Consider the following 25942-nt stretch of genomic DNA (forward strand, 5'->3'; position numbering starts at 1 on the left):
TTCGAACAATATATTTTCTATAAAAACATTTGTATTATAATAAAGAAAAATAAGGAAAAAATTATACGGGTTGTATGGTTGTTGTAATACTCTTTTCTTTGTTAAAAAAAATTTATAAAATCATTTATAAGTGATAATTAAATTTATATTTTTTGTTTGAATCTTAATTTATTTGAAAAATATATGATGTTGTTTAAGCAGGGAGAAGGGAGAGAGAGAGAGTGAGAACAGAAATTAGAAAATACAAGTAATGAAATTGATTGGGTTTGATGCGAAAGAATAAATATGAGCAGAGCCAGGGTTGAACTTAGAAGCAGTGGGTGCCTGTACGAAAATTTAAGGAAAAAATACTTTTACACCAAAAAAAAGTAAACCACAACCTATTATAATAATATAATAATATTTTAAATTAAAATAAAATTAAACATTATTTTGTTTGTTTGGTGAGTATTTTATTGTGTGCGGTATTAACACGCTGTAAGAAAAACATGAAATAAAAACCAATTTTAGATAAAAAAAATAATAATTAATTATTATAGTAACTAAATTAGATATTATTTTAGAAACTAAAAAAAAAATGGTTTCTAAATTAGTTTCTATTATTATTAAATGGTTTCTAAATTGGTATCTAATTAACTACTAAAATTTTAACTATCAATTATTTAATTTCTAAATTTTAACCTTGGTTGCTAATTTGATACCAATTTAAAAACCATTTAACAATAATAAAAACTAATTTAGAAACCAAAAATTTTTTAGTCTTTAAAATGATCTCTAATTTAGTCTCTATAACAACTAATTATTTTTTGTCTCTAAAAATTGGTTTATGTACCGGTATGGGCGAGACCGAGACCCACCTGGCTGCCCGAGACCTAAGAGACTTGACCGAGACGACGAGGCCGACGGTCTACCTGATCAAGACCAGGGAAGCATGGCCGAGACCTTAGAGACTTAGGCGAGGCAACCGGGACCATGGAAACCTAGCCGACAGCCGACCCATATTACCGTTAATGCTCAAACCAAGGTCAGTGAAGTTAATCCGCCATTAAGAATTAGGTAATACAATCCTAAGCAGGATCCACTCCGATAAACGGGCCCACACAAGGTATGCCCATTAGAATAATATAAATAGCACGCCTTGTTGGAGATCCCACATCGACTAGAGATAAGGACATTTCATAATATATAAGTGGGTGCAAACCTCATCCCATTGAGACGGTTTTATGGGGTTGAGTTAGGCTTAAAGTCCACTTTGTAATATGGTATCAGAGCCATTTCGAGCCTATCCTAGCGAGTGTTTGTCTTGGGCCTATCGTGCCACCCGCTATCGGACCACCCAAAATATATAGTCCCACGCACGAGCTTCTATCTATCACTCTCGGCGTGAGGGGGGTGTGTTGGAGATCCCACATCGACTAGAGATAAGGACATTTCATAATATATAAATGGGTGCAAACCTCAACCCTATGAGCCGGTTTTATGGGGTTGAGTTAGGCTTAAAGTCCACTCTTTCTTAATACGCCTCCCAAGTGGAAAGGTACGTCATTCATTACTGTTCACCTACCTGAACACCATCACCCGTTTTCCTGATTTGAGAGTCGGAGTGCCTTCGCAGGTACCCCAACCATCCGGTGTTCACCCGAGATTGAGTGCCGAAGGAGAAACAGGAGGACGAGAAGAACCTCAATTCATCACCCAACAACCTGACCGACCGAAGAAAGGAGAAGAAAACTTCAATAGTTCTCTAGGTCCCATCTCCCTAGTAGGAACAATTTATATTTCATGATTTTCTTGTATTCACATATCAATATACAAACTTTAATTTTTTGTACCTTTTATAAAAAAAAAATGGAAATAAGGAGAGAAAATGAAATTATTTAGAGTGAAGGAAAGTAAGAAAAAAAATTGTGATAGGTATGAAAAGTAAAAAATAACAAATTTTATTGATGAAATTATAATATTATTATTTTTCTCTTACAATTAAAATAAATTTAAATGAATGATGATAAATTATTTATATCTACTGCACATTTGGTTAAAGCATTGTTATCATATCAACAAATTTGATTGAAAAAGAACTACAAATTATCTAATGTAGAAAAAACTTTTTCATAAAGCTTTTTATAAAGCTTTTTTTGTTTTTTTATTACTATTATTATTCTATGTTTATTATTTTTATATATTTATTATTATAATTATTATTTATGATTTTATTATTATTATAAATAATTAAATATTAAAATTTATTTTAATATTTGTTGTATTATATAATATAATATTATATTATGTTTTTTTTATGTTATAATATTTTATAGAATCAGTTATATTATTTGATATAATCAATTATATGCTATGTATAACGTGGATTATGTTAACATAGTAAATTATATGTTTATGTTATATGTAACATATTGTCGAATTTCTCTTTGTACACTACATCCACAAGGTTAAATTGGTAAAAATATTTATGTATACTTTTTTTTGGTCTTTCCGTGTATTTAATAAGGATGCCTTATTATATATAAAGAATTATTTTTATGATTACATTTAGCGTTTTTTACTATTTAAACCTTTGTTAACTACATTATTTGTGAATTTTATTTTCTAGAAGATATATCATTTCTAATAGATTATCAGTGATTTTTACTAATTTTTGGAATGATAATTAATTTTTGATGGTTATGTAAACTCGGTTACTTTCAGGGATTTTTCAAACCTTTGTTACTTTCAGGGATTTTCCAAACCCCGTTATTTGTGAGTAAATTTTCTATCTAGCACCATTTATACTCTTATTTCCCTATCTAATACCCTTTTGTTTTTATTTTTCTATCTAGCACTCTTTTGTTTTAAAACTGTTACTATAGTATTTCAACAATATTAATATATTTTCTTAATTATAACTTTATTTCATCAATATTAATATCTTAATTTAATTAATTATTACTTTATTATATTTTTCTGCTTTATTAAATTTGTTTATTAATAATAAAAATTTATATTAAATATAAAATTAAATAACAGTATTTAATATTAATTTTTTTTATTAAAATTAAAATTTTATTACTAATATTAATTATTTAACAAACAAATAATTAAAAAAATCATTTTCTATTTTTTAAAGAGAAAAATCATATTAGAATTCACTTTTCCAATAATAAAATTTTGATCAGTTTTCGTAAGTATGTACTTATTTCTTATTGAGTTTATGTGTGAAATTATTTTTTGAGTCCCGATATGTTGACACCCTTTACACATGACACACATTTGACGCTGCAGACGTAACAATGACGTGATAGAGTGAGATTGTGCGCGAATAAGCAGCACGAACTTCAAAATAGGGTAAAAAAGAATATATTACATCGATTCTTAAAAACAACCTGTGTAATATATTTTTTTTTTTACTCAGAATGACCCATATTACATCGGTTAAATCATCTAACCAATGTAATATATGATCCATATTAAAAAAATTGAATTTGTTTTCATAAAGAGTGGGTGGGTCATAAACGTCACATAGGTAACCACTTACAGACACACGGGTAACCAGTTTTGTGTGTACCAGTATATGTGGAGGAACCTGTGACTGGATAACCAGTTTTGGTAGGGTTATTACATCGGTTAAGTCATCTAACCGATGTAATATATGGTTCTTATTAAAAAAATGATTTTTTTCTTAGTGATAACTATAAACGTCACATAAGTAACCACTTAGAGATACACGAGTAACCAATTTTGTGTGTGCTACGATATATTATAATATAAAGTCAGTGTCACATCCTCACCAAATGTCACGTTTGCAGCGTCAATTAATGCGAGACAAGTCGTGTCAAGTGTGTGTTAGTGACAGGATATTAATAAAACATTTTTTTATTTTTTAGACACATTATTTAGGAGAAGAATTCTCTTAAATTATTAATATAAGTAGGAAATATTGCTGAAATATTCAATAAAATAAAATAAAACTAAATACTTAAAAAATTAAAAAAAAAGCAACAATGAGTGAAACCTTAGCATTCAAACTAAAAAATAAGAACAACAAGGATACATGTATTTTTAAAAGTATTGCACAATAATAATTACAATTGAAAAATAGAAAAATTTAATATAAGCATACAAAGGAGTAAATTTGATTAAAAAAATGATATCATAAAATAAAAAATGTAGAAATAAGTAATCTAACAGGAAAAAATATGTAAGAAGAAGAAAAGAAGAATGATTTGGTGATTATGTAATTCATGTGTAAGATCTGAACAAACTAAAAAAAGTTAGAAGAAAGAGGTTTTACTAGGGTTTTATTAGAAGCAACTGGAGAAGAGAATTAACAAGAGGAAGAAAATTGATGCCCACGAAAGAACTGCAGAGAACTCCAGCGCCCGAAAATGACGACCATTTGGAAAACCAACGCCGCGAGAAACGCAGTGCGTTGTTTGAGCCAATCCTTGGCTTCTACTAGCCGCACTCCTTCTATTCCATCTCGTTTCTCCTCCGTTCGCTACCTCCGCACAGGTCGCGATCCTAGTTCCAGGTTAGTTTTCTTGCTGCTAGGTTTCGCCGTCAAACAATTATTTTTTCCTTTTTTTTTCATTTTTAATTTTGAGGCGTTGTTGAGTAGGACCTATGAGATTATTCCGCCGGTGAATTGGGGGATTCGGATTGTGCCGGAGAAGAAGGCGTTTGTAATTGAGAGATTCGGGAAGTACGTTAAGACTCTTCCCTCTGGAATCCATTTTTTGATTCCTTTGGTTGATCGTATCGCTTATGTGCATTCGCTCAAGGAGGAGGCTATTAACATTCCTGACCAGAGTGCAATTACCAAGGACAATGTCACCATCCTCATCGATGGTGTGCTTTATGTCAAGGTTTATGTTTTTTGTGTCTATGTATTCGGTTATTGTCTTTGAGTGGGCAGTGGCGTTGAACTATTTTTCTGGTTAAATAGAAGAGAAAGTGAATTGAGATTCTCATAGAGGTTAAAATTAATTTATGTATAAGTTTATTTATAGAAATTATTTCGCTTAGCTTCTACAATAGCTGTATTTAGTTTATGTATAAGCTAATTTGAACTTATGGGGAGAGTTTGATTCAATTTTGCCTTTTTATTTTCTTCTTTGAGAAGTTTGTCCAGTCTAGATCATATATTTTTTATTTATTTATTAGTTTTTTTTTTTTTGGAGTGCAGATTGTGGATCCTAAGCTCGCGTCTTATGGGGTGGAGAATCCCATTTATGCTGTCATTCAGCTGGCACAAACGACAATGCGTAGTGAGCTTGGTAAGATTACTCTTGACAAGACCTTTGAGGAAAGGGACACTCTCAATGAAAAGATTGTGGTGAGTTTAGTTATAAGTTCTTCGAATTTGTTGTTTGTGCTGGTCATTTTATTACCCTTTCCTTACAAGAGGAAGCATCTTAGATACTTTAATTTCAAGTCACGCATAAAATCTTGTTGGTGGAAGTCTTCTATAAAGCAGAACATAAAATAGTTGTGAAAAGTAAAGACATGTCTCCTTAGATGGAGCTGTGCAAATTATGGAAAGGATGATTCTTATAACATAAATTATGGGGTTTGGGTCTAATAGAAGGGGCTAGTCACTCATAACATGGCGAAATAAGGTTGAATTGAATCTTTGCAGGGAGAGATATTCCAAGTTAGTGTGAGGTTGTGTTTTGAATAGGATTGTCTCAAATGGAGGTAACCTGTGAGTAACAAAAAGAAAAAGAAAAATTCAAGTCCTACCTCAATCCAGTTATATATAGGAAAGAAAAAGAGAAACCAAGCAATAGCTAAAGATACAAATTTTAGTGCTTGTGCTGGTTGGTGATATTGGTTTCTTTTCTACTGTAGTCATGTGAAACGTTGCTGAGTCCTTAACTTATTATAACATAGGAATCGTTTTTTACAATTGGTTATGGGTTTATATATTAGATTTATTTAGAAAGGTTGGCATAATAAGCATGATTTCTAAGCCAGCTTGGTGCCAAGGAATTAGTATTTAACAATGACAGAAAGTGATAATAAACAGGATCTAACAGCTATGCACTAGCCCTTCCATAGGAGTTAGTCTTGTGTTTTCTTTCCGACGTACCCTAAAGAATGTACTGACATAGTTAGTCTTGTATTGACCATATAATGGTTAATTGTGTGACAAAATTATTGCAGGAGGCCATTAATGTGGCTGCAAAAAGTTGGGGTCTGGAGTGCCTTCGATATGAAATAAGTAAGTTTTGGCAGTGTATAAATAATTTTACTGTATTTTTTACTTGATAGTTTCTGTGTAATTCTTTTTGTGGTTGTCCTTCTGTAGGGGATATCTCTCCTCCACGTGGAGTGAGAGCAGCTATGGAGATGCAAGCAGAAGCAGAAAGAAAAAAGAGAGCTCAAATTCTTGAGTCTGAAGGTAATCAATTTGATATTCAAACCTTCGTATGCTCAGTTTATCCTTTTTTGCATTATTTTTCATCATGAAATTAGATTTAGTATCCATATCATTCAACTGAAAAGGGATCCTGTTCCTGAGCCAACTGCTTCCTGTAGCTTCTAAGTTTACTGGTATTGATATCCTGTAGTTGTTAAACAGGAGAAAGACAGGCACACATAAACATTGCTGATGGAAAGAAGAGTTCAGTGATCTTAGCATCAGAAGCTGCGAAGATGGATCAAGTTAACAGAGCTCAAGGTTATTTACATCTTGATAAAATAGTTCCAACTTCCTTTTATGTTTCAATATTAATTCTTTAAGATAAGCTTTGATGCCTGGTGAACATGATGTGAATCATGTGATATGATATCCCTTCATATTAATTCAACTGGTCGTTTATATCAAGGTTATTTCCTAGGTACATTCTCTTGTTGAGAGGGATGATCTTATGCACGTCAAGATGATAATGAATTGTGGATTTGGTCATAGTCTAATGAGTAGCTGATTTGTGTTATTTTAAAATAATATATCATGATTAATGTGCTGATCTATTTGATATGATATCTTCTGTTTTCTTCATATATCAATTTCAGTTGGTTGATTTGATATCTTCAAAACTTAATGATTAACATTATTCTTGTTCAGGTGAGGCTGAAGCTATCCTAGCTAAAGCAAAAGCAACAGCTGAGGGACTGGCTGTTGTGTCAACAGCCCTAAAAGAAAATGGAGGACCTGAGGTGAAGATCTTCACGTTCATAATTTTGTATATCACGTCTAGTACTAGCTTTTTATATTGATTAGTTTAACTCATTTTTTGTTGTTATAAGTTGCATATATAAAGTTCTTTTATTCATATCGCTTTTGTAATTTTCTAGCTCTATATTTAGGTGGTTGGTCGAAAAAGTGTATGATGAAAACTCCTTAGATTAATTTATTTCTGTTGTTGGTATCTCTTTGATGCTATACATTTTTTATTTTTGGATTGCCATTCCAGCCATATTGACATGATGTGTCAGTAACCTGGAGACTTTTTTTTGGGTACGAAAACCATGTTAATGATTTTCCTTTCCTAGTCATAGTTTTCAATATTGGATCTGGTTGACTTTATATAATGTTTGATTTCTTGAAGACAATCTAGTATGTGACTGTCCATATAAATAGGGTAGAAGGGTTTATTATGTTGATGTTGGTGTGATCACTGAAGATGAGGGACATATCAACTGGTGAATCTGGTGGATAACATTTGTTTGAACCTTATTGAGTCCCATGGACTGACAGGAAAGGGAATAATACTGTCATTTGGTTTTTGCAGGCAGCAAGTTTAAGGATTGCAGAGCAATATATTCAAGCTTTCAGTAACATAGCCAAGGAGGTAATATAGCCCATAAATTCATTGATATTCAATTTCTTGCAGAGCATAATTTGTTTAGTTCGAAAATTGCTTTTCATTTCATCTTTACTTTTTCATCAGGGCACAACAATGTTGCTTCCTAGCTCCGCATCCAATCCTGCTAACATGATGGCCCAAGCCCTCACTATGTATAAAAGCCTGCTTGGTAACGTTTCTAGTGATAAGCACAGTGGAAATACGCCCCTTTCAATATCGGCAAAATTAGAAGAAAATGATTCCTCGGGGGAGGTTAAAGGCGAGAGCTCCACAACTGCCAATGTAACTAATGAAATCCCAGATTATCGTGGGAAATCTGGATTTTCACTTCAGAGCCCACCAAAACGGGAATAATCTTTGATCTATAAAGCTTGCCATTTTCAAGAATTCATTTTTTTCAACGTATGGATGTTACAGTAAATTGAATTCGGACTTGGGAGAGAAAGAAGAGTTTGGGTGGACTTACATCGCTAGTTGTTGTGGTACTGATCACAGAATACACATGGTATTGATCACTGGACTTTCTTTAATTTACATTTGTGTCTTTCTTGAGGAAATAATTGAAAGAAAAAAAAAGGAGATATTCTGTCCTCTCGTGTATATCCAAACTTCTATTTTCGTCCTTTACTTGCCTACATTTAGACTCCATGACATTGCTTGAATTAGATGAAAAAAATTTAAGGGTCTTCATAACTGGCAGCTTTTAAGCAACTTTTTTATAAAAATCACATTCGAAATGTATTGGATATCATGGTGAACGAGTATTAGTCGCATTTTTTTTGATGAATTGCTTTTACTGAATTTTAAAACGGACACAATTCTATAGAGCACTTACTGTTTTTGAGCATGGTGGTTCTTTCCCATTTTGGAATACAAAGGCTTGCGCGGTTAGAAGGTATAAATAATACTATTTATTAGAGGATCAGGATTTTGTTTAATTTCGGCGAGTTACTGATTTGATTTATTATAATCGTTGAAATGGGACTTCTGTTTGTAATGGGGTGTCCAGATCCAAATCGTAGAGACCACACATTGAAAAAATTTCGCCAGGCGGTGGAGATCATGAGATGTAACGTTTTTGCTGACAAAATGCACTGAAATTAAAAACTGAACAATTTTGCTATAACTTGGTTCAGACTCTTTCTTCCTACACTTCCACACCTTCTTGTGCCACCCCATACTAAATATGAAAATACTATTTTATTCTTATTCTTCACTTCCTTGGATTTGAAATAATAAGCCATTATGTAATCCGGATAAATTCTGGATTACATAATTTGGAAGTCAATTTCATATTAAGAAAAGACTTTCGGATTATGTAATCCGGAAGCTAATAACACATCTGAAAAAAAGACTTTTGGATTACATAATCCGAAAGCTAATCTTATGTATAGAAAAGACTTCTGGATTATGTAATCCGGAAGGTAATCACAAAAGACTTCCGGATTACATAATCCGGAAGCTAATTCTGAATCTAGAAAAAGACTTTCTGAATCTAGAAAAAGACTTCCGGATTATGTAATCCAGAATATTGAAAAGGATATTTTTGGAATAAGAAAAATTTATGGGGGTGGCAGAAGAAGGTACGGAGGTGCAGGAAGAAGCAGCCCTTGGTTCATTAGATTAAAAAGTCATGGTATCATCTAGAATGTGGTCTTTGTCAATTTTCATTCTAAGTGTGTCGTCAGTTTGTGAATGGTCCTACAAAACAGTACTTCAATCATTTCATAGCAAACCATCACCTGCTGTATACTTCGATATCACTGAGTACCCAATTATTCAAGCTAGAAGATTTTGGTGAAGTTCCAAGTCCTTTATACGATTCCTGTAACTGTTTGTAGTTTATTTATAAAAAAGATAATTAGTTTGAATATATGCTTTAGTTTCTAAAATATCACTTCTTAGTTTAGATTTTACAAAACTTTTTCTATTGCATAAGAATGGTCGCGTCAAAAAACTTATAAACAGTTCTCATTAGCTCTTCGTATGGATATTGAACATTACTATATTAAAAAAAAACAAACATTATTTTATAAAAACTAAACGGGTACAGCACGGCTCAAAAATCAAGTTGAATATTGTGAATATAGAGAAATAAACATCAAATTGTGAATATAGAGAAATAAACATCAAATGAGTACTACTTGATTCTGTTCAGATAAATCTAAAATTATTACGACCTCCAGCAATTGGAAGTCTACACAAAACAAACCCAAGTGTCTTTGGCTCTTTCTCTCGACATCTACTCCTTCAGGAATGAACCTGCTTCTCTTACATGAATCTACTCAACCATATTCATGCTTGTTTAAGCTGAATTGAATGAATAAATCGTAGAGCCCAGAGAGAGTAAAACTAAAACACCAGGACAACGCACATAAGAAACAAATGAGAATTCTGTCAGCCATTCAACCACAAGTTCAAATCATCTACCGAGGAAAAAAAGGAAAATGAAAGATTCAGTTTATCATATATCATGGTTTCTACTACGCAATACTTGAATATTAAATTGTGATTGCATATTAACCACATTGAAATGCAGAATTGTGAATTCAGTCAATCACCAGCTTAAATAAGCATTCATCACAATACACATCAACAAAAGCAAAATATCTATGGACTGAGAAACTGAGAAGTAAATTGGGGTAAATATTCCATAGCGCAAATTTCGATTAAGATATTTCCGCAAAGACAAGTTTGATAACACAAAATTGTAAAATCCAAACTCCAAAAGATAACAAAAAAAGATTTCCAAACTAAATAGCAGCATGTCTGTTTTCATGGTCTACTCTTCTACTACTATGGCTCCCTTCTCGCTTACGTAGATACCATCAAGGAACTTCCGAATATCTTTGTTCTTAACATGGCATTTCTGTAGCAAAAGAAATGAAAACAATTAAAGTCTAAAAAAGATTACAACATAGAAGGGTTTGGGCAGGGCATGTTAAGAGAGAAAGAAAATACCTGGTTAATCAGAGCACAAGACCTGGAAACAAGCTCAATGTCGTTTCCATCCAAAACCAACTCATCCTTCACCTTCTCAGATCGAACAACAGACACACCCTCGAGCATATCAACTTTTCTCACCTAATCAAGCACAAGTAATTATATAAATAACTAAACCTAATCGTACATTTTTCATAGAGACAAATAAAAGAGAAAATTATTCAATTAAAAATAAACAGGAAAAGTGATTCAGTACCTTCTTCTCGCCGAGGAAATTTCGGATTTCGATGGATTTATTGTTGTTGGCAATGCTGGCGTTGATGGGGAAGTGAGCGTACACGAACCTCATCTTGTAGCGGTAGCCCTTGGTGACGCCGGTGATGAGATTGTCGACGTGGCTGAGGGCGGTGCGAATGGCAGCGGAGGTTTTCCGAGAGCCAAACCAGGCGTCGATCTTGAGCTTCTTCTGGCCGTTGTCGTCGGTGATGAGCTGAAAATCAAGGTTGAGATGTTTGAAGTCTCGCACTAGTTTTCCACGAGGGCCTTCAACCTCGATCACCTTGGCGTGAACCTTGATGCTCACGCCATCGGGAATGTTCATCGTCTCTGATGAGAGAATCGTCTTCATTGTTGCCGCTCTGTTACCGTTTTGCCTTCTCCTACCTGCAACAACACTAACTCAAAACCCTAGTTATTTCTTCACAGGCTCATTTCTTGTTTTCATCTTATAACTTCCTACATCACCAAAACAATAATTGGGCTAGGCCCAAAGCTAACAACTTACAAAAGAGGTCATTTCTCCCTGCACCATACCATATTTGACAATGCACCCAACAGCACTATGTGAAAAGTCTTTTGATTGGAGAAATTAAAAAAAAAAATTATAAATTTACTAGAGTAATTCTATAACTTAAAATAATAGAATTTGAAATTCATCTGAAACAATAGATTTAAACAAATTTATACTCTTTTATTTTTCACATTTATAATCCTAGTTATATTTTTCTTAAATGGTTTTAATGAGTAAATTAAAAATATTTTACAATTATAAATTATAATGTATATCCTTAATTATTAATTCTGTAAAATATTACACTATCTTAAATTTAATTACTTGTTTAAAATTATAAATTTAATTGTTTTCCTTTTTTAATTCAGGTTTTGGTGTATTGTAAATGATAGGTATTGATTGACATGTCTTGGGACTTCTTTTTATAATGATGTTTAAAAGCAAAATTAGTTTATAAAAAAGAAAATAGCAGAAGCTTCTAATATTTAAATTTACAATTTTCTTAGGTAGTACATATGGTAGTCTGAAATTTTTTATCTGTTGTATAAAATGATGTTAAAAATATATAACTTTTAAAATTTGGAAAGTATCTGTGAATTAACAATTAAAATGGTTTAATATATAAAAAATAGAATTTTTTAACTAATATTTTATATGAAAAAAGACATCCGAATCCATAAATTTCAAATACTTTATACCCTTTGGTGAATTTTAAATGGTGAAAAAAATGTAATAGCTGAAAATCCTTAATTAAAACCCTTCCATTGTTGAATGAAAAATAATGAAGAGTAATAAAAAAAAACATGCACTTCAATCGATCTGTTATGTTATGGTTGTCTAAAGTGACACATAAATTTATTTGTAAAAAGATGTGTTTAAATTATAAAAATTCAAATTTCGGCTTTATTAAAATAATTTGTAATGATCAATATCATAACAATATTTTTTTGTCTAAACTAAATATTAGAATAACTCCTCTGTCTTTTTGTATTCTGAGTTTCAACTATTAATATTTCTGTATTCGAGTTTCAACTCTTAATATTTATTGAGGTTTTGATTTTTAATTTATTTTATTTTAAAAAATATATTCCTGCACATCCATGCTTTCTTCCTGCGCCTACATTCCTTCTTATTGCACCTCCATAGAAGACATAAAATGATAACTTTAACCTTTTCTTCATCTTTTTCACGGAATCTATATTTTGTCTTTCTGCCAGTGTCATGCTTAGTGCAGATTATAAATGGTATAAATTGTCATGCTTAGTGCAGATTATAAATGGTATAAATTCTTGTATCTAGTGAAAACAGCTGCAAACCATGTCTTCTCTCTCAACAACAATGGGGTATAAATACACTGGTATAAATACCGGGAGTGTAGGAGAAAAATATGGAAGTGACAATAAACGTTATCTGTCACTTTATGAAAGAGAGAGGACCGAATAACATTTGAATTATACCTATATAAAATATCTAAACTTCGTCACTAAATTCATCCTAGGTAGATTTCCATTCTATGTTATTAAGTCATTGTTTCTCATTTTCTCTATACCTGCTCTTTTTTGTTAAGTGGGAAGGGCAAGCAATTACATAAAAAATTCTATAAGTGTTGTTGAACGTTATTTGAAAGCATTTAAGCATTGTATTCCTACCTGGCCATAGTGCTAGGCCAACCTCATTTTACCTCAGTCATCACTGTCTTCAAAGAATAATTCAGCTATCCAAACAAAACAGTTTTCAATTAACCCATTTGATTTGGATTAGGAAAATCATTTAAGCCCATAATTACCATAACTTAAGAGATTAATCTTACAAAGAGAGAACAAAAATAATTAAATCTCCTCAATTAAACATTTGCCTTTGGCCTCCGCTTTATTGTTCGATTTTTCAGCTTTATTGCTCCACTGAAATTCCATGGCTGATGTCTTTTCTGCTCTTACAATGGCAGCTAAAGAAGACCAGGCTTCCTCTGGCTGCTCATGAACCCAACACATGATGAAATATATCTTCTTTTCTGCTAGTTTTATAGCCCTTCGAATCCCATCCCTCCGTGAATTTCTTGGCCTTTCTGATCTGGCCTCCTTTGCCCCTTCTTGAATCAACCGATGCATATCACAAAGGGCACACACCAAAGCAGAAGTTCCCAAACTGAGTAGACTGATTACATCATCAATGACACTCAATCCAAATTGCAATCCTCCCACGTGTCTGTAAGCTGGACAGCAGACCTGCTCCAAGAAATGAGAAAGGGCTTCTAGTACCGTCTCTGGCTGTGCACCTTGACCCAACACCGAGGACAGACTCAATACAACTGTGACTGCCCCAAGGGCATCTGACCTCCAATCTCCATTGTAGAGACGAAGGGTGAAACAGTAGCTGTATAGAATATCAACTAGGTGAACAGTCAAAAGGGGTGATGGCTCCCTGGAACTAAGACTGCTTAGAGGAGGAAGAGGGGTATCAGGCCCGGCAGGAACTTCACTGAATTCTTCACCTCCAATATCATCTAGCAATTCCTGCTCAGGAAGTGATTGAACAAGCTGAGTTCCTTCACTACTGAGACGGATTTTTCTGGCAGAAGGCTTTGACCACCATGGATCCCATGGTTTAATCATCTTGCTCAATTCCCCATAAGCAATTGCTCTATGAAACTGTTTCTTTCCTTCAAGGGATAAATCATCAAAGCTGATTTCTTGTCCTGTAAGAGATGAAAATATATCAGCCTTACATAATGATGAGATGGGCATAAACCAGTTTAACTGGTACACGAGGCAATCAGAATACACTTGCAAGTTACAACAAATAATAAGTAGCATTAAATAGGAAATACCAGACAAAAGTTTTTCCATTGTCTCCTCGGATAAAGTTGAATCTGCAAAAGCTAAGGAAATAAGGGTAGATGTTTAGCTCCCTTCTCAAGTAGTTCATAAGATAGCTCATGAACAAATTACTACATCAACAGATCTTCTAAAGCAATCAACACAAAACAAGAGTGCACTATTGCTAATTTATTCGCATTCGTTATATATATATATATATATATATATAGCCAGTCTGGGCTTCATTAATTATAGAATCCTACTAACTGAATGCTCCATAGACTGTCCATCAATTTTGCACGTTCTAGTTTCTTTCCTTTTCTCATGTTTCGGTTACATAGCAGGTGACCTTGGTAGCCAAGGGAGAATAGATCGGCATCTTCCTGTTTCCTTCAGGACTTGCAAGAATTCCAACCCTCTATACAGTTGTTCCTTCTTTTCCTAGTTAATTTTCTCATTCCATCTTCTAAGAAAAAAAAGGCAGCCAGACTCCACTATTGAAGATTCTTTTCATTCCCAAACTATTGGGCGTTGTTTTCCTAATAAAACTACTTAATATAAATTTTAGAGAGAGAGAAAAATATATCCTCCAGTGTGAAAATTTCAATAGGTCATGACAATTAATCTCTTCTTTAACAAGCAAACAGAAGTCAACATTTTGATATTTTCTGATCTTTCTATTAATGAATTTATGCATAAAATAACGTGTAGTAAGCAAAAGATACCTCATCTACTCTAGTAATTATATGAATTTTTTAGCATAACGAAGAATAGTTCATAGACATACTTTCTAAACCATCTCTCCCAGCAATATATTTTACCAATAAACGCAAGGACAGTAGAAAACATAAGAACAGGAATAAATGTACCCAGGAGAAAGTTGGAGAAAGTGGGTTAAATAATTGCAGAAGACCACCTTCCAACCAATTTTGAAGCATATTCAACTGAATGCATTTCAGACTAATACAGCTGATTACAACAACCAGGAACATCAATTATGTTCCTGGCCAACTGGTTGGGTGCTAAAGAGCCTCCCGCACCATGTTTACTCTTCAAGGAAGGCCAAGAGAAATAAGGGTCAAAGAGAGAATTGAATAAAGGACTATGTAGCAAGAAATCAGATCCACCAGTCGAGCCTTCAAAACAGTAAATCATCTAAAAATGTCATCCTTGTCCATTCAGTCAGATAAAGCTGTTGAAATAGGTGTATTAATTTTTTGTACTTCTGTTATAAAAGTTGTTTTGAGGTGTATCTAGCTCTAGGTTAAGGAACATAGGATGTAGCCTTCCTCATTGAGAATACTAGTACTCATCTTTTTAAATATATACATATACATCTGTTGAGATGAAACTCAGTGATTTTTTGCTATCTCTATAAATTCAAGTTGGTATGAGAGCTGGTCTTGTTTTTTCATTTTATGGTACTCCTACTAATGCAACTACAAATCTCAATTGGAAGAATTATTTATCTTGGTTGCTTCAGTGGAGTTGTATTTCCTTACTCAAGGATACCATCATACTGATACCATGACATCTGGAGACAAGCTAGTGTTATTTTCACTGAGATAAACTTAGTGGCCAAAGCTTGACTTTTAGCTATGTGTTGTGTTATGCCAATCAATTGAGCGCAATGTCTTAGAGATACTCAAATCCTAAAAAGACACGCTCTCTATTTTAGAAGAAGGCCCAAGATATCTTTGCAAACCATAATCAGCATCTCTTTGAGGGAACCCAAAGAGTGCCTCCCTTAAACAGGCTAATCATGATATGCTCTCACATGTAGCAAAAGTTTGGGCTGTTGTAGAAGAACTGAAAAGATCCCCTGTGGCTGACTCATTGTAGGATGTTAACAAAAACACGTAAATAAGTTATATATGGCCCTGATTTTGATCATGACAATCTTGTGATCTGCATTCTCAGATATGTCAAAAAGGCTCTAGAACAAGGATTATTATATAAGAACATAAATACACAAATCTTAGTGTATTGTTATGCAGATTGGGCTGATTGTCCCATTATCAGGAGGTCCACCACAGGATACTATGTATTCATTGGATGGAATATTATGGAAGAGCAAGAAATAAAGTGTTGTTGCAATGTAAAAGCTAAATATAGATATAATTTGGCCACCTATGAACTTGTGTGGATTAAGCAACTACTTCTAGAGTGGATATTTTGTGAAGTTAGGCAAATGATACTATATTGTGATAATCAGGACAGCCTTCATATTGCCTCCAATCTAGTGTTTCATGATAACCAAACACATAAAGACCGATTGCCATTTTGTCAAGGAGAAGTTGTTGTCAAGGAACTTAGTTCTCGATTCATCAACACTAATGACCAACTTGCAGACATTCTAACTAAACCTTTAAAGGGTCTACAATTCAGAGTTTAGTTCTTACAATAAAAGTTGTTCTTGGGTGCACCTATCATTAGATTAAGGACCACAGGTTGTAGCCTTTCTCTTTATGAGATAAACATGTACCTGTATGCACACACATACATCAGCTGAGATAAAACTAGCTGATTTTTTGTCATCTCTAAATTCAAGTAAAGCATTCTTACTTCCTGCACTAAGGTCCTCGCATTAACATCTCTTAAGCACCTCAAGAGGGATTCTACATTTATGCTGAGCCTCCAGGATAAACATGAAATGAACTTAATCTTTCAGGGAAAATTTGGCTCAGTCAAATGTTCCACTTAAAATTAATTTTCAAAAGAGCCTAATGGCTTTGATTGAAGCCTACTCTATATCTATCCAGATAAATCCAGGTTGCTGTTTATATGTCATTACCACGAGAAACAAAAAATATGTGTATATGCTTCAGAAAGTAAATAAAAACAAGAGTAGGCTTCCATGCAAAGATAGATATCAAGCAAGAAAAACTGCAACAGAGCAACGCTGGAACATATAAAAGCAACGGGAAAATATGGATGACTTACAATCCTCATCCATTTCCTCTTCTGAATGAAATCTTTTTAGTATGTCCAACATCTTGTTTTTGGTCTGTTCATCAGGCTGCATTTGCTGAAGCTCTTGAACTACATTTTCTTTCATGAAGGATTCAGTGCAACGGAGACTATGAGACTGTCAAAATTCACAGCAGTTTGCAACAAACAAGGATCAAGATTCAACGTATCTATAGAGAAAGCATGTCAACGTATCCAACAAAAGCATAACAAATTTCTGTCAGAACACTCACAATAGTAAAGCAGGCACAGTAAATGCAAACGGAGATACATAGATACAAAAGCATAGGCGATAGAATAAAAATGGTAAACAGAAGTAACATTTATGCTGAATGTCTGTAATAGTTGTAAATCTCAAAATACTATTAATACAAAGTGCACCTAAACTAGAATATGCATATTGCTGCCATGCACAAAATGTTCTGCTCCAAATTAAAAACTAATTTGTGTCATATTCTTTAATTATTGAGTATTGGCATGCTAGTGCACAAAAAATTATGGGACTCTAAAACATAATCTATGATGTAAAGTTACACACATGCAACTTATATATGCAAAGAATGAATAAAACTCTTACTTAACCAGCTCAAATAAACTAACAGACAACTACTACTTTACATACTTTGTAACATTGGAGGGAGCAGTATCGCGAATTGCATCGAGGACACGTGTACTGAGAAAACTGCTTCTGGCATCTGTTGTAGTATGAAAAGGGAATAAATGAGGACAGTTTTATCTAAAAGAAACATAAGAAATAAAATACTGGTATAAAATGAGAGAGCTAAAAGCAAGCCAAGGATTCAAAACTTGAACTGAAAATTAGAATTTTTATGCACGCACATATCATCTGATAGAACTAAGTGTGAATGAATGTTTCCAAACATAATAAGAATCGAAAAATTAAAGAAAAAAAGAACTGCGAAAAAACTTGTTGATCTTCGTCATAGCATAATTATTAAAAAGAGATATATGTAGAAGAAAAACTATAGTAAGTTGAAGATAAACATACACGTGGCAGATTATCCGAATAGGGTTCGGCGAGGGAGTAGAAGATTTGGCAGGGGTAACTATATTATCAGCCATGTTCGGAAGTGTGGCGAGGGTTTTGATGTTGTCGGAATATTTGGGAAATGTTGGAGTAAATTGAAATTGAACGCATAGGTTTCACTCGGTCGTGATCAGAATCTGCAAACCTTGGTTCCTTGAATCAACATTCGTGTTAAGCAAACAACTGCTTCGAGAATCTTCTTCTGATTGCAGCGTAGTGTGGCGCTGATGCGAGAAACTGTGGAAGGAAGGGTAAATGGGGGCGGGAGATTTGGGAGGGAGCTAGAAAGGTCTAGAGACCAATCCAAATAATATGAAAACAAATATTTAAAAAAAAAAACTTTTATTTCTACTTTGACAATTTTTCTTTAAAAAAATCAATTATTGTCAAATGAATCTAGAGTCTTTAAAATCATTTTTTCTTTAAAAAAATAATTATTAATTACAAAAAAATATATAAAAATAATAATTTTATTTAATATAAAAATGAGTTTTTATTAAATATTTATAATTATAAATATTTTAATAATAATTTAATTTCAAATAATTATAATTTATAAATAAATAAATAAAATTAATTTTTGAATAATTTTTAAATATAAGGACAGATATCTAAAGTTAAATTTCTATCAATTAAAAAAATATAATTTCAATCGTATTATCCACATCACTCACAAATTTTCATAATTTTTTTCACACTTTCCACTTTATTTACCTTAATTCAAACATTGTAATTTTCTTTATATTTTTTTTTAAATTATTTCAAATTCACTCTCTCATTTTAATAAAAAAAAACATTAAAGTTTTGAACAATTTTCATAGCTCATCCATCTATTTTTCAGCGAGTACGGATTGATTGTGACATTCTTCATAACTTTTCACAACTAATAGTTCTATGTTTATTCTTATGCAGAAGAAAGAAGCTTGGATTGATTGTGACATTCTTCATAACTTTTCACAACTAATAGTTCTATGTTTATTCAACGACGAAGCTTCAAAGAAATGTAGACATATATGCGCAAAAATTTGACAAGGAAAGTTCTAAAAACATGAGGCGTCGGCATCGAGGATATTTTGGAACGTATCAATGAATGTTTGGTTCCCTTCCTCCATACAAGTGTTTATTACACATTACTTAAATTATAAATGAATTATAAGCATATTCAATCACACTTTACAACATTTAGGCCATAGGTCTTGTGACTTTGTTCGGAAACTTGGGCTGCAAATGTTCTTTCAGCTGAGTTTTGAGCACTAACTGCAGCTTCACAAGAGGTACAGGCCCTGAATATCTCAGCCAATTACAGTGCAATTGATCATTTCAGCCAAGGATTCCAATTTCTAACCACAGCTAGAGATATAAATTGAAATAGAACACAACACACAATAGTTGTCCTTATTTATATTATGGAAAGTGGTGCCAAAGAAAACAGAATGGTAATTACCGATAATTTGAGAAAAATTATGTCATGCAGCTTCTGATTATCGGCCCATTATATATTACAACAATTTGTCGAACTGTGTATGTCATGCAACCTATATATTATCTTCCAATAGGACAATCATTCAAAAATCTATGGGTACAAGCAACCAAGGTAAATTTCACATTCCGGGATGATATGAGCTAACCAATCCACCTGAGTCTCAGACATCTAAGTCTCCTTGAAACTCTCGAGTTATCAGGCTATCAACCAAGAAGAGAAAAATATAAATTAAAATGTATTTCCCAGTCTTATTTGATAGAAACTTGAGCAAACACAACTGGAAGCACATCATTAAATAAAAGCGTGAAGCTGTCTTTGTGAGAATCCAGTGTGACTATCAATAATTGTAAAATATCAGTTTTAGCCCAGGACTAGATAGTTAAAATTGTAATTCTCATGTTTTGCCAAACTGCTTGAAGAATTTCTTCCATGAAACTACTCAACCATATTCATGCTAGTTTTAGCCAAATTGAGTGAAAAAATCGTATAGACAAGATTGAGACTAAAATATCAGGGACGACGTATACAAGAAATACTTCAGATTTCTGTCAGCCAGTCAACTACCAGACCAAGGCCGCCCGGTCTAGAACACAGTGAAAACTTCTAATATACATCTTCTACAGAGGAAATAAAGAAAAATGCAATATTCAGTATATCATACACACTGCACAATACTTCAATATTTAATTGTGATTGCAAATTAACCACGTTGAGAAGCAGAATTGTGAATTCAGTCAATCACCAGCTTAATAAGCATTCATAACAATACACATCAACAAAAGCAAAATATCTATGGACTGAGAAACTGAGAAGTAAATTGGGGTAAATATTCCATAGCGTAAATTTCGATTAAGATATTTCCGCAAAGACAAGTTTGACAACACAAAATTGTAAAATCCAAACTCCAAAAGATAACAAAAAAAGATTTCCAAACTAACTAGCAGCATGTCTGTTTTCATGGTCTACTCTTCTACTACTATGGCTCCCTTCTCGCTTACGTAGATACCATCAAGGAACTTCCGAATATCTTTGTTCTTAACATGGCATTTCTGTAGCAAAAGAAATGAAAACAATTAAAGTCTAAAAAAGATTAAAACATAGAAGGGTTTGGGCAGGCCATGTTAAGAGAGAAAGAAAATACCTGGTTAATCAGAGCACAAGACCTGGAAACAAGCTCAATATCGTTTCCATCCAAAACCAACTCATCCTTCACCTTCTCAGATCGAACAACAGACACACCCTCGAGCATATCAACTTTTCTCACCTAATCAAGCACAGGTAACCATATAAATAATTAGACCTAATCGTACATTTTTCCTAGAGACAGATAAAAGAGAAAAATAATTAATTAAAAATAAACAGGAAGAGTGATTCAGTACCTTCTTCTCGCCGAGGAAATTTCGGATTTCGATGGATTTATTGTTGTTGGCAATGCTGGCGTTGATGGGGAAGTGAGCGTACACGAACCTCATCTTGTAGCGGTAGCCCTTGGTGACGCCGGTGATGAGATTGTCGACGTGGCTGAGGGCGGTGCGAATGGCAGCGGAGGTTTTCCGAGAGCCAAACCAGGCGTCGATTTTGAGCTTCTTCTGGCCGTTGTCGTCGGTGATGAGCTGAAAATCAAGGTTGAGATGTTTGAAGTGTCGCACTAGTTTTCCACGAGGGCCTTCAACCTCGATCACCTTGGCGTGAACCTTGATGCTCACGCCATCGGGAATGTTCATAGTCTCTGATGAGAGAATCGTCTTCATTGTTGCCGCTCTGTTACCGTTTTGCCTTCTCCTAGTTATTTCTTCACTTACTCATTTCTTATTTTGATCTTATAACTTCCTACATCACAAAAACAATAATTGGGCTAGGTCCAAATCTAACAACTTATAAGAATGACTCATTTTTCCTGCACCTCCATATGTTTTTCAGCCACCCCAAACAAAATATGAAAAGATCCTTTTATTCTTCTTGTGCCACCCCATATTCCGAATTATATAATCCCATAGTTAATTTTGGATTCGGAAATAGCTTATAGTTTATGTAATCCATAATATATTTTTTAAAAATGGTATTCTGAATTATATAATCTGAAATATTAGATTTGAAAGTAGCTTCCAGATTATGTAATTTGAACACATTTGAAAAAGGGCTTATGGATTACATAATTTGGAAGCTAATTTAGACTTTCAGATTATATAATATGAAAACTAATCATACATCTGAAAAAAATTAAATTACATAATTTGAAAACTAATTACAAATTTGGAAAAAAACTTATGGATTACATAATCCATAAGAAGATATGGAAGTTTGTGGATGTGGAAGAAGAAAATATGGAAGTGAAGGAAGAAACCGTCTATAAGAACGCATACTATTAACCTAGTTTTTTGAGTTAATATTTGCACCTTCTTCTTTTATCAATATTCCATCCAATCATTTTATTTCCACAAATACCCTTTTCAAAAATACCACCATAAAGTGTTTTTTTTAAACTAATATATTATCATTTCGTAGAAAGCAGTTATCAATTTTAAATTTAAAATGTAGTGTAGGTGTAATGATTTATTAGTCGTGGAAATTTTGTATGACGTGAAACAATTTGTTTTTTCATATCTTTATCTCTTTTAAAAATTATAATTTTTATCTCATCTTATTATTTCATCTTATTATTTCATTTACGGTTACTAAATGTCATACAATATATTATATTTTATTTCATTTACCGTTACTAAATGTCATACAATATATTATATTTTTATTATTTATATATAGCAGAAATTTAAGTAAAATTCAATAAATATTTTTTATATTAAATTAGTAAATTTAAAATTTGATTTTATTAATACGAATAGTTAAATTGTATAACTTTTACTTAAAAATTTAGAGAATTTGAATCCTATATAATAGTTAGATCTGAAAATAATATGAATAAATGAGATATTATAGGTAAACTAATATTTAAAATAAAATAAAATATTATTATTTACATATTTGTATTAAAATGTGTAAACTTTTAATAAATACGAATATATTATATTCATATATAAAAATGATTGCTTTTTATAAATAAATTTTAAAAATGGTATTATAGTTTAGTTTGGTTTTGAAAACTGCTTTATATAAAAAAATATATATAAATTATTTAGTTTTTTCTAAACAACTTTTAGTTTTTTCTTCTTCCACTTTCATTATGGCTTTTTGCTACTTTTTATTTATTTCACATTGTAATTCAATTTTATTTTTCTTGCAATCTATTTTTTTTTTAAATCTTGATAAGAATATGCAAATAAAAAAATAATAAATAAAATTTGTAAAATTTTAAAATTAAAAGAATTATGAATGATATTTTATATAATTTGATTATTGTTATAATTTAATTAATGAAGATATTGGTTAAGAATAATGTTATTCTTTTGAATAATATCTAAAACAAATTTCAAATATTAATTTTTATTTTTATTTGGTCTTCTCTTTAAAAAATAATTTAATGTTTTTTTTAAATATATATATATAATTTGATATTTAATAAATACACATATATTTATAATTTAAATTAATATAAATACATGATAATACAAATAATAATAATAAAAATAAAAAAATACAAATACACAAGGTCTAAGTTTCCATTAGATATGTGTTTCCGAAATGTAACTCGTGATTAAAAAAACATGAATTTTATACTACAATTTCGAAAAACACTCTTATAGTAGCACTTTATACTATCGAATCCAAAAATATTTTTCATTCCACGTGAAGTTTAGTCTTGAAAACATCCTTCTAAGTGTGAGGATTTTGATGAATTTTGGATGTTATGAGTGTTTGATTCCACGAATTCACAATGATGCTCAATTCACTTCATTCATTTACTTAGACACATTCCCTGTTTAGTATTCACTTTTATTACACAACAAGTATTTAAGTAATTTTCTTTTTCTATTCAACATTCTTTACCTTTGGATATCCTTTTTCTATTAATTCTCGCACAAATTAAAAATTGATTCTGGAATTTACCCAGGAATGGATTGGTAAATTGGCAGAGAAAGTGGTCCCATAAACAAGTAATCTTCTCATTCCAAAAACACAATATATTCTTAGGGAAATTGATCAACCGTGACAGTAATGTAACACTGCATTTTCAGAGAGAAGAATAAATAAGGGACCAAAGTGTCTAAAAATCTGAATTCTATGATGTTCTCCGACAAATTAAAACATTCCTTAGAAAACAAAATAGCCATAAGCATCGTATAGACATAGTCATACAGAATGTAACTCTATCTACTATGCGTATGTATACTACTGTTACTGTGTTACATCCTCTTTCAAAAAAGACCAAAGAAGACGGAAAAACCTAGTACGATGAGCCACACAATATGCACCAAAAGCAATGCTTGACCAGACAGAGGGACGGAACCACCATTCCCCACTTCACAGAACCCCATTTTCGCAACCTGTGCGCCGGCGCACGCGGCTTCGCTGCACCCGCACCAGTACGTCACGCCGTCCACTCCGCAAACGGGGTCCGTCCGAAAACACTTAACGGGGCACGACGACGGCGCTACCCCGCTGCACACTTTCTGCCCTTCGTCAACGGCGACCTGGGACGGCAACCGGAGAACCGTGGAGTCGACGTCATGGGCTGTCGCAGGCTGGAGGGCGAAGACGGCGATGAAGACGGCTGAGAAGTAGAAGGTTTTGAAGATTCCGACCATGATCTGGGAGAGGCGAGCTTAAAGCTCGCCTGAGGAATCAGAGAACACAATGGATTGAGAATTGAAATGGGTTTGAAATGAATCGTACTTATGAAGGAGAAAAAGTTGGATCGAGTTTGTAAGATAGGTTAAGAAAATGGAGGGGTGAGAGTGTGTGGTTGAACTACATGAATTACTCTGCACCTTTCTTTCTTACAATGTCAATCTTCATCATTCATTTTGCTGTTTCTTCAGGTACTATCAAAGTCTTTTTAATAATAAATTAATCTATGCAAGAATATCAAAAATAAATAATAAATAATATTAATAAATACACTCTCCATGTGAAAATAATTAAAATAAATCATAAAACTTAATTATCATTAATTACCATTAATTTTTCCTATAACGTATTAAAATATGTAACCATGCTTAGTAAACAAGATATATTAAAAATCACTTGATATCCATTATCGTTTTTTTTTTTCGAGACGCGTAGTAAATGTTTTTATTCGAGTTAAATGAATAATTGTAAGTGATAACTTTTTTTAATGTTTAATACACACTCATTTAAAGTTTTTAAATTTTAAATAACTAAACTAAACCAGGATAATCCCATCTCATTTGATGATTTTCCTAATCGCGATTTTGTGTTTTAATACATAAAGTTTTAAATTAGGAGAAAACACATTTATAGAAAAGTCAAGAAAAAAAAATTATGCTAAAATTTATATATTGTCTACAAGTTAATTAAACAAAATTGGATCATCCAATCCAAATTTAAGTAGAATGTTGATATATAAAAACACGTTTTTCATTGAATACTTTCTTTTCTTTCTCTTAACACATCTTATTTCCTACAAACATATCATTACAAAAAAAATATTAATTACGCATGTATTATTTCTCAGGAATTTGCTTTCATGGGTAAAAAATGTATTTCTCATATAGTATTTCTCACATATATTGTATAATGGATAATTACAAAGTTTCCAAGAATATAATTATGGGAAATCTACGTATTATTAATTGAAATTTTTGGTGTTATCTACTAAAATAACACTCTTAAAAAAATCATTAAATAAAAACTAATTTTAAAGACAAAAAATAGTTAGTTGATATATTGATTAAATTAAATAAATTTTAGAGACTAGAAAAATTATTGGTTTATAAATTAGTTTTTATTATTGATTATTAGTTTCTAAATTGGTATCTAATTAGCTACCAAAGTTTTTGCTACCAAATTTAAAATCTAAATAATTGGTAGTTAAAACATTGGTAGTTAATTAGATACAAATTTAGAAACTATTGATCAATAATAGAAATTAATTTAGAAACCAATAATTTTTTAGTCTCTAAAATAGTATCTAATTTAGTTAATATAACAATTAGTTATATTTAGTTT

At 32.2% G+C, this 25942-nt stretch overlaps 5 protein-coding genes across 6 annotated transcripts; 1 reads left to right on the top strand and 4 right to left on the bottom strand.

Moving 5' to 3' along the window:
• The first annotated feature begins 4217 nt into the window (after nt 1–4217).
• LOC137821733 (uncharacterized) lies at nt 4218–8405 on the top strand. The gene is made up of 9 exons (XM_068626465.1): nt 4218–4525; nt 4613–4859; nt 5180–5329; nt 6160–6217; nt 6305–6397; nt 6578–6676; nt 7064–7155; nt 7731–7790; nt 7890–8405. The coding sequence occupies exons 1-9, from the start codon at nt 4380–4382 to the stop codon at nt 8157–8159; spliced, it is 1215 nt and encodes a 404-aa protein (XP_068482566.1). The 5' UTR covers nt 4218–4379; the 3' UTR covers nt 8160–8405.
• A 2037-nt stretch (nt 8406–10442) lies between these two features.
• LOC137821734 (large ribosomal subunit protein uL6) lies at nt 10443–11564 on the bottom strand. The gene is made up of 3 exons (XM_068626466.1): nt 11005–11564; nt 10767–10889; nt 10443–10674 (listed from the first exon to the last, which is right to left on the bottom strand). The coding sequence occupies exons 1-3, from the start codon at nt 11374–11376 to the stop codon at nt 10588–10590; spliced, it is 582 nt and encodes a 193-aa protein (XP_068482567.1). The 5' UTR covers nt 11377–11564; the 3' UTR covers nt 10443–10587.
• Nucleotides 11565–13269: 1705 nt separating this feature from the next.
• Nucleotides 13270–18750, bottom strand: LOC137821735 (uncharacterized). Of its 2 annotated transcripts, none has more exons than XM_068626468.1 (5): nt 18334–18750; nt 17947–18019; nt 17298–17442; nt 14366–14416; nt 13270–14233 (listed from the first exon to the last, which is right to left on the bottom strand). In XM_068626468.1, exons 1-5 carry the CDS (start codon nt 18405–18407, stop codon nt 13368–13370), a joined length of 1209 nt encoding a protein of 402 aa, XP_068482569.1. In that variant the 5' UTR covers nt 18408–18750; the 3' UTR covers nt 13270–13367. The 2 variants fall into 2 exon arrangements, with proteins under 2 accessions (XP_068482569.1, XP_068482570.1); XM_068626469.1 differs by having other exon boundaries at nt 17298–17494; nt 18334–18402.
• A 1918-nt stretch (nt 18751–20668) lies between these two features.
• LOC137821694 (large ribosomal subunit protein uL6-like) lies at nt 20669–21782 on the bottom strand. Its single transcript, XM_068626403.1, has 3 exons — nt 21235–21782; nt 20997–21119; nt 20669–20904 (listed from the first exon to the last, which is right to left on the bottom strand). Exons 1-3 carry the CDS (start codon nt 21604–21606, stop codon nt 20818–20820), a joined length of 582 nt encoding a protein of 193 aa, XP_068482504.1. The 5' UTR covers nt 21607–21782; the 3' UTR covers nt 20669–20817.
• A 2234-nt stretch (nt 21783–24016) lies between these two features.
• On the bottom strand, nt 24017–24762 carry LOC137821236 (uncharacterized). The gene has a single exon (XM_068625736.1). It carries the CDS (start codon nt 24556–24558, stop codon nt 24169–24171), a length of 390 nt encoding a protein of 129 aa, XP_068481837.1. The 5' UTR covers nt 24559–24762; the 3' UTR covers nt 24017–24168.
• Between the last annotated feature and the right edge of the window lie 1180 nt (nt 24763–25942).

This window comes from Phaseolus vulgaris, chromosome 9, assembly GCF_000499845.2.
Source record: "Phaseolus vulgaris cultivar G19833 chromosome 9, P. vulgaris v2.0, whole genome shotgun sequence".
NCBI lineage: Eukaryota > Viridiplantae > Streptophyta > Magnoliopsida > Fabales > Fabaceae > Phaseolus > Phaseolus vulgaris.